This window comes from Cryptotermes secundus, unplaced genomic scaffold (assembly GCF_002891405.2).
Source record: "Cryptotermes secundus unplaced genomic scaffold, Csec_1.0 scaffold230, whole genome shotgun sequence".
NCBI classification, from domain to species: domain Eukaryota; kingdom Metazoa; phylum Arthropoda; class Insecta; order Blattodea; family Kalotermitidae; genus Cryptotermes; species Cryptotermes secundus.
In genome coordinates, this window is record NW_019722429.1 from 891,356 (window position 1) to 900,984 (window position 9,629).

Genomic DNA, 9,629 nt, shown 5'->3' on the forward strand with positions numbered 1-9,629 from the left:
TATAAAACGAACTGCCATGCTCTTGGCAAGGAGGACGTCTCTTGCAGTTTCAAATTCCTGTAATTTGAAGGCACAGAGCCAGCGATCCTCTATATGCTTTAATACTTTTATACAAACGATGGAAAAGCCCAAAGTAAATGTTCGCACCATAAATTCACAAATACATAAAAGCATATAAAAAGATTTGCTGGTCAATTTTTTTGTAGAAAGGAATTTTTCTGACAAGACAGATATTAAACCTGCAATAATTTCCCTCAAAACATCCTGAAAGACGAAAAGAGTTGATATTTTTATGAAGAAGCGCACTGGGGAGACCTGGGCTTGGATGGGAACATGACAAGATGGAGCATAAAGATGCAGTGTGTGAAGCAGTGAATTGGTGTCATCCGTCCGGGGGGGGGGGGTTCCTTGCTGACGCGGAAATGAAACTTAGCTCTTCATAAAATGTTGACATTTTTCGTGGCCAGGTGAGAAATTATCAGCTTCTCCAATCTTCCTTATGCGTTAATTATTAGTCACGAACTAGGAGGATGTTCTGTGTTATGCTCACGAACACAATAAACAAATAAATACATACGTGATATTACTGCCTTACTTTACGACAGTGTTTCTGGTTAGCCTAACATTTTCGTTGTTTTGCTCAGTCTCATCAGGCGATTGCTAGGATAATAGGCCTTGCCTTGAATTAAGAGACATCTTTACCGGGGGCACGCGGTAGCGTAGTTGGTTGAGGCACAGTGCTACAAGCAGGAAGGTAGCGGGTTCGATTCCCGATGTCACTGGATTTTTTCAATTTACCTAATCCTTACAGTCGCACTATGGCTCTGGGGTCGACTCAGCCTCTAACAGAAATGAGTACCAGAAATCTTCCTGAGGCCTAGAGGGCGGCCCGCTAGTAAGGCTGATAACTTCACCGCCATCTGTGATCCGATTGTCTAAGAAAATGTGGGAGCCTCGACGTCTCACAAGCCTATGGGCCTTCACGGCCTTTACCATATTGTTACTTTTCACCATTCATGATAATTGTTCCTATTTCAATAGACGTTACATAACCTCCGCAGTTGAAACAGCGTCGTTAAATTGCTCACGTATGAATGAATACAAAGTATATTACGAACCAGGAGTTAAAATGTCAGTCATTGGAAAAGAGTGTTCAGAAGGAGATGTTACCGAAGAATTTTACGAACGTGTTAACTTGTCTGTGAATGGAAATGCTGTCGTGATATCTTACATGTGTGAGGACACATGCACTACATACACGATAAACAACTACGTAACGGAACATATGGCGGCTCATCAGCTGTTAACACTGGGAAAACAAATACAGTTGCATCGAGAAACAATGAAGGTCACTAATTAAGGGGAAGAAGCGACGTTGTGAACAGATGTCGAGACTGTTTTGTGTTCACACATCATCAGAGTCTCGTAAACACTGATTTGCTTCGTAACAGTGAATTACCAACCCACGCACATAAAATATATATCTCCTGATTGAAGACACCTAAGCATATGTCTGTAGTACAATTGAATAAGAATGGTTTAGTCACAGTGACATTACTGAGTCAATACGTGGGAGTGTATGCATGCTCATCTATCAACCAATGAATGAATAATACAAATTATCCTTCATGTGAGTAAAGTCTGAACCATGCAGTTCTCTACGCCCACTCTAATGAGAGTTTACTTATACCTGCATCTGCTGTTTATTTAACGAGTAGAACATACAGCGTAGGAGGAAGGGATGATGGAGTGGGAAAAATATTGAAGTAAGCGGTTGTGGCATAATCTTGGGTAATATCCCGTAATTTGCCTGGATATGCCGAGGAAAATTACGATAATCTTGTCAAGATATTCGGTGCCTCTGTCGGGATTTGAACAGGTCAACGAACGAGTACAAACGAGAAGCGAAACTGCTTGAGACAACTTGCTCCATATTTCCATATCACAGGTCAATGACATGGATTCAAACCAATTTGTCAAGACGCCTTCTTATTCTCACTCCTCAGCTCCTAATATATTATATTTTAATTAATTTTGGGCGTAGAAGTCCCCGGCTCGAATCTTGACCCAGAGACAGGCTATCCTCGATAAGTTTCTCATATTTTCATCTGTCTCTTTAGGCGAAAGATGTGACATTAACTTAAAATAAGCCACAAACGTGTTCCAAAATTTTCGTTCATAATATTCGAAGCCACATAATATACAAGTTAATAAGCGTCTTTAAATAAAACCTAGAATAACTTACTTATATTATAAATCCATTGACATTTTCTTAGCTTTCTCTTGTTCTCTGAGTATGGAGGCAGACGTTCCACCCAAATATCGGCGAACTTCAGCCGAACAGCATGGGGTTAATTCCAGAGTATTGCACCTTTCATAGTCACCGCAATGGGAACCTAACAAGGTCAATCCAAGGAAATTTTGATTTGTGTATGTCCTTCAAAATTATCTAAATGTTGCCATATTTTCGAAGGACTTATGTACACTTTATCCTGTAGTCTTGTGACGAAACGTGAAGGTAAATTTTACTCAGCTTTCTCGATGTTCATCTGTACACCTGTCTCCCTATTAGAGTCTAATAGGCTTCCGGCGATTTTGTTTAAGCTATAGTAAAAGTAAAGTTTTCCTTGTGCTTAATTAAGCATCACACCATGAAGACGTAAGTGAAGTGGGGGTATGGGTCAGCACAATTATAACCTCGGCTCTAGAAGGAGATGAGTGAACAGCTTCACGCTCCGGTCGCTTGACCCCCACAGATTTAATAGGAAGCTGGATGGGCCCCAGAGCCAGTGAACAATATCTATAATGCGTTCTTTCTATCTGCTTCAATCAGGATTATCTTTGTGTCTATATTTTCGGGTTATAAAGTAATACTAGTCCTAGTTCAGTGTTAAAATTCTGACTCATTACGCGGAAATGAACGCTTTCAGACTGAACGTGAGAGCACGCAGAGGCTCACTGGCGAAAGAATCACAGCGACTGAACGCGGTCTTGGAGATCGCTTCGTGGTAGCGAGATATCTGCGGCTGTTGCGCGGCTGCTGGCGGCGGAGACCGGCCGAGAGCTGTTACGGCACTTCAATTTCAGACGTTCGCCTGCACGGTGGAATCCAATTCCAATCAATGGCTTGTGGCGTAACACAGACACTCTCGGAGATGGGCCTAGCATGTTACGACATGTTACAAATGACCTCGGATTCGGGCGGGGAGGACTACAGTGTTTGGCTCTTCAGAGCAGAGTAGTCAGTTTTCGGATTCTAAACAAGACAACGAATTTCTTCACCATTTAAGTGGCTACCGCCCACCACAGTGGTCGTGCAGTCTAAGGCATGAACTGTCTTCGCCTGCTCGAACACTGAGATCGTGGGTTCGAATTCCACTCAAGGCATTGATATCTGTGTGTGCCTTTAGCCTGTGTCTGTGTTGTCCCGTGTGTAGGTAGCTGCCTTGCGACGGGCTCATCACTCGTCCAAGGAGTCCTACCGTCTGTAAACAAATTACGGAACTGAGTAAGAGGCCAGAGCCCAACGAAAGTGGCTATAGAGCGAATGATCTGAGCGACTACCAGCTTCTCAAATAGGAGTATGCTCAAAGAAGTCAGGTAGGTATGAGACATAAGAGAACTCCGTAGAACTTCTTGTGTAGTTAAGCAAAATATGTGCTCAGCTGCTAGGTATCCTAATGAAAGATGCTGTTTCGTTTAGGGATTTACTATTACAGTAGATGGTTGAACCTGTCGTACAATTTCAGGCTTCCATGGTAGTTCATTGCTTACTTCGATCCCGTTTTAGATGTTACCCCAAAACAAGAAGCACGTAACGATTACTACGCCTGGAAAATTTATACCACTTTATTACAATTACCACTGCATCTTAGCAAATGCGAAAAGTATATAAGCAAATGATGGAGGGTTAGCCAGGTCGCTATTTGCTAACAGCCCGGCTACTGTCCCTAGTTTTAATCAGGCACTTCATAATTCACATTATCGTGTTTCTGAAAAAATGTAATACACGTGCAACTGTTTTTGAGCACCGACTGAATACATGGACCAAAGCCTTGGTGAGAAGCTAAGCCAGATAAGAAGTTCCCCGCCTCTCATGGTACCCAAAAGTTCATGACCGTGGTCACAAATGTCCGCCATTGCCTGGACCCAGTTCTGAATCACACGAATCAATTACACACACTCATAAATTTTATCGATATTTCAAACGCAAAATGTTGCTCCTGTTATCTTACTAAAATGGGTATTGCCATAATTGGAATTTCTGCAACGATGGGAACTACTGCTTTAGTGTAAAGAGAACTATCTTGTGAAGGTCGATAGTCAGCACTAACAGTCTGCAACGCAAAGAAACGTGACGGAGGTGTTTATTTATGAATAAAAATTACACACGAACTTGAGTACGTTCATAAAAATAAAAGAGCTTCAAACTATTTTTAGAACAGAAGTCGAGAGCTTGAGTCACGCGGCCTCTTCTTTCCCGAAGCGCGGGTTAGATTTTCGTGTGACGGCCGTCGAGAAACGATGTGTTCGTGGAAAGAGGGCGGTATCAGGCGTGGCGAGAGACCAACGTCATAGCCTGCTGAAGTTAACTCTTAACTGTTCATACTTAAACTGTCATTTACGAGAGTTTTGGCGTACGAAGTAATAACTTTCCTCTTAATTACGTTCTCCGCAATGGGTTTCAGTTACGTAGCTGCTATCCTGTAAACGAATCACAATACCGGAAGGGAACTGGCTGTGTTTTTGTAACCTAACACAAGAACAACACAGATTTGCATATAATTTGTTAATTTCAAAGGACGTTTTATCTGTCTGTACCAGGAATGTGTCTGGTAGCTGTAATTTTAGCGTCGTGGACGCATTTATTTAGAGTTGGTAAAACGTTCTCCAAAATTAATAAACTGTACACAAATTTGTGTTGTCACTTCTGTGGTAGGTTACAAAAACAATCAGTTTCTTTCCGGTATTGCGTGTTCATTTACAGGTGCCGTAATACGAAACGAATTGGTTGTGCACCTTCGCTACAAGGAAGCAAGCCAAAGCAGAACAGAATAATAATAAGACGAAGCAGAAAATAAGAAACAGATAAAACAGAAGAGTCAAAAGAAAACCCACCCATGAAAACCCCTCAAAATATCTCTTTCACTCCATGACGTTTTTCTGTCATGGAACAAAACTTAAGAATTAGGTCACAGAAATGTTTCTACGAGAATAAGGACATGGTAGGATATCCTTGTGGGATAAACAACAGAATAATTTCATTCATGTGTCACGTCAAGTAGACCACATTTATGATAGCAGCTGCAGACGAAACGTGCATACCAAACCATCGTATGATTAAGAGACAGCTGTGGATTTGCTGCCACCTACGCTAGCCATCCGGAACTATACACACACACATAGAGACGAGCTATGACATAACTGGTTAATGACGTCATACAGGGATCATCTCTTTCAGCACGGAGAGGAAAGGGAAGCACATTACCACTTCTAGGAGCAACACCGGAAACAGAGAGACGGCAGGCGGGAGATGATACGTGACGTCACAGCGGCAAATCGATTCACCGGGTGCGACATGTGACGTCACTTGCCGCATGGGCGTGGACTGACGTCAGCAGTGACGCAAACAATTACGGGATCTCCCGTAAAGTGTTAAAAGAACGACGGAAGAGCTATTACGTCAATAAGATGGCGTCACTGCTACCGCCACGTGATGGTAACCTAACTTAAAGGGGCAACAATAGTCCACATTACGAATGGGCAAGACGCCCGCTTGGAGATAGTAATTTGTTTTCCGTTGTATCTTGAACATCATATTTCTGTCACTCATTCAAGTTGCCAAACTCGTCTAGAGTCACATGCTGTATGGTCTTGGGCTCGATGCCAGAGCACAACACGTGGTTTAATGTTACCTACTAGTCATGTGTTCCCGTCTGCTTAAAACAAACGCTGAAGTGGGAGGGCTGTGCTGTGCTAGCGCTCTTCTAATGTTTTCATTCATTCTTCGCACAGATTACAACTAGTGTTAGCAACGTGCAGGTGCATGTTAGTGGCTGTTTTACCCCTTTCCCGCAAGGAATGCACACGGGCTATGTAGAATAGACATGACTTACTGAGACAGACACCAGTATTGTTGTTCCTTTTGTTGCTGTTGTTGTTGTCGTCGCTTTTGTTGCTGTAGATGCAGGTTGTTGAAGTTTGCATGTCTTCTATGCATCCTGGCTTCGTAATTTATCAGCACATTTTAAATAGGGTTCTTTTTTATCTTATATATATTTCTCCTTTACGTATAAATCAAATACCAAACTATATTTCTACTTTCTTTCTAAAGTCCACAAACTTATTTGTCACTTCACTCGATCCAATGGTTCCCTCTTCAATCATCTCCTGCTACTTCATATTCTTTCTTTGCATCACACGGGCTTGTAATATACATATGTTTCGAATAACGTTTTGTTTTTGCGATGATTTTCAACCTACAATTTTTGTGACGCGGAGGGGCGCTGCTGTTACGGAGCTTAAAGACGACAGCTCGATTAAGCGGCGCCCAGCTGATCTGACTGTCAGCAGCCAAAGAGAGCCTAAGGCGCCAAAACTGGCGGATGCATTTCTATCCACTGTGTATCAAAGGATGAGGACCTGCCATATCCCAGAGGCATGATTGCGAGCATCTACCTGTGGGGTCATGACAACACTACAGCAACTGAGTCTACTTAGACTGAAAGTCAGTCCGTCTATAAATTAAATACGAATAAATCACTCGCGTTTAGAGCATGGTGAGGTAAGGGGAACGAACCCACCTGGGGGTGTGGGGGCAGCTCTTGTCGACAGCGAAGACGAACCCTGATCCTGGGGGTTTTGCGAAGATGAGGCTGGTCGAACTGCAGGGGTAAGCACTTGAAGCAACGGTTCAGTCGGCGGTGAAGGTGAGGCGGACTGGCGATGATGATCCAGAACGCTAATCGCAGACACGAAACTCATGCGATGACACGTTATGTGTCCCTCACTACATCACACCCACTGAACATCCAGGTGAGCACAGCGTTAGATCCTCACAGCTTCGAGTAAAGCACAAGACTGAGTCTTAACCGCCCCTCTACCCATGTTATAAAACACCGCTTTTACTCGGTACAGCCGGTAGAGGAGAACGAGGAGGAGTTCACATTACGTCAGAGACCCCGCAATTCATGACGTCACCACCCAGTTGTGAGCTAGCAGGATCGATGAGGCATACGCGACTCGGAGTGGGGATTACCGACCTGCTAGAAGGGAGGAGGCAGAACCAAGACGTCATCATTGTGACGCAATGACTGTGACGTCATGGTAGATCCAGATATATGTAGAGAGAGAGAGACAGTGAGTGAGAGAGAGGAGGGGATTTGCGAGATCGATAACATGTAAATGCGGGGACAGAATGAGGGAGCAGCAGAGGTGTGAGTGTGGGGATAAGATATGAATAGAAATTATGTTAAAAAGTTACTTGAATGTAAATATATATATATATACGCTTACAATAAACTACTTCCACTGTGACTTCCGTGCTAAGAAATTTTTAGGCGATGTGGAAACAAAAGCTAGGCTACCATTACGTCAATGCAATTGTTGTGGAAACGGACAAACGCACGATATATTTAGATGTTTTTAAAAATGGATCCTAACGCCCAATCGTTTGCGTCATATCACGGGTCCTTTTGTGCGCCCCTACGGAGACGCAGAAGAACTTCATCATTTAGTTTCTTCACCAAGCGTTGTTAGAGTGATCACACCACGAAGGAGTACATGGGTGGGAGTGTAGCACGCATGAGAAGGATGAGAAATGCGTACATGAAATCAGTCGGAAAATTTGAATGGAAAAGGCTATTTGCGCGATTTAGAAAAATATGGTAGGACAATATTGATATCAATAAATGAATAAACAGGTTATGAGTGGGTTCGGCCAGCCCATGGCGGGAGCTTGTGAACAAACCAACCAAACGTCGGATCTATTCCTACATTCTTTTCTTCCTTCCCTAGTTTGTTTCTCTCTTTTTCGCTCTTCACTCATTCATTCATGATATGCGTAGGTGGAGAATGAATTTAGTGGGGGGGGAGTTAAAATAAAACTTCAGAACGTCCTGCTCCCTATCCAGATATACTCCACAAGGGAGACATACAGCGAAGACGAGACCTCGGGTATCGTGAACCTCAGTTCCGATGACATGATATGCCTACAAATCGAATTACTAATAAATAACAGGGATGTCTGTAGATTGAAGCAGTGAGTACATGAATAATTCAGATGTAATGATTAACAGATGCATCTCACTTCAAGCAGCATTCTCTTTCTTGAAAGAACCAAATAATCGCTCAAGTAATCACTAAATTCATCGCCTTTCGTGGTAACTGAAAGTTCATGGCTATATTCACAAGAGCACGCCACTAGACCTATCCTGAGCCAGAGGAAACCAGACCATAACCTTGTTTCCTATTCCTTTAATGTCCTTTTTATTATTATCATTAAATCTATACATAAATTTCCTAATTTGAGGCTTGCCTTGAAGTTTCCTTCCGACCTATTTACATCATCCTCCATGGCTTGTTGCCCTGATAATCAGTTTCTTCAGCAGAATAAGCTGTCACCACGGCAATGAAGTATGAAAGAATTAAAGATCATCTAACGGGTGGCTGCCGGGATATCGTAGTCGGTTTAGTGACTGACTATGAGCTGCGCGGTCGAGGGTTCGGAATACGAGTCCCGGTAGGGTCAAGAGTTTTCTCTTCTCCACGTCGTCCAGACCGTCTCTGCGGTGCACCCAACCTACTACCCAAGGGGTACGGATAGTTGTTTCCCCGGGGTAAAGCGGCCAGGGCGTGAGGCTGACTACTCACCTTATACTAGTGCCGAGGTCAAGAAAATGTAGATCTATACATCCACTTCCCCATACGCCTTCATGGCGTAGCGCTTAATTAGTTAAGCACAGGAACAACTTTACCTTGCTTAAAGGGAAGATAAAAATACTAATTTATAATGTGTAACGATAATATGAAGGCAGAGTTGTGAATGGCATGTAGCATGGGCAAAAAATGTGTAGCTACAAAACATTACAGAAAAACCTAAAAGCATGATATGGTTATGAATACACACGTGTAGATGGAGTCTGTTATTAAGATGTAAAATTGTCCTAAATACAGGATGGGATGGTGTGAACTGGGTTAAAATGGGGGACTATAGGTTATAGTGGCCTCCTCTTGTGAATATAGCTGTAAAAGGCGTACCGTTTATTGGCCAGCTGAATTACAATCAGCTTCTGCAGAAACACTTTGCACCCCATATACGCTTCCTTTATTCAGGCTTTGGACAACTTGCAAGGAATTTGAATCACTAAATAAAAGATAGCTGAATGTGTAAGCTACGTACTTTAATATTGAAATGAAAAGGGGACATATATACTGACATAACAATCAGGTTCCCCTCTTTGCAAAATACAGCCCTAAGTGTTTCCATTCACCATTTTGTAGTTGCAGAATCCTTTCCATCTGTTTGCACACTGAACGATATATCAAGAGATATTACAATAATCGATATTCATTTCAACAAAGAATATGAACGATAGATTTGTTGTATATTAATTTACTTTTTATTTACG

The 9,629-nt window shown here is 42.5% G+C and overlaps 1 protein-coding gene across 2 annotated transcripts in view; it reads right to left on the reverse strand.

Annotated features, from left to right (window-relative positions):
- LOC111861330 (probable nuclear hormone receptor HR38) overlaps positions 1-7,062 on the reverse strand; it is an 87,528-nt gene extending 80,466 nt beyond the window's left edge. Inside the window, exon 1 of one of the 2 annotated variants that reach the window (XM_023845801.2) lies at positions 6,804-7,062. In XM_023845801.2, the coding sequence (XP_023701569.1) occupies positions 6,804-6,984 (181 nt within the window). In that variant the 5' untranslated portion in view covers positions 6,985-7,062. Of the gene's footprint in view, positions 1-6,116 lie in introns of both variants that reach the window. The other variant, XM_023845802.1, reaches the window with a different exon arrangement.
- Between the last annotated feature and the right edge of the window lie 2,567 nt (positions 7,063-9,629).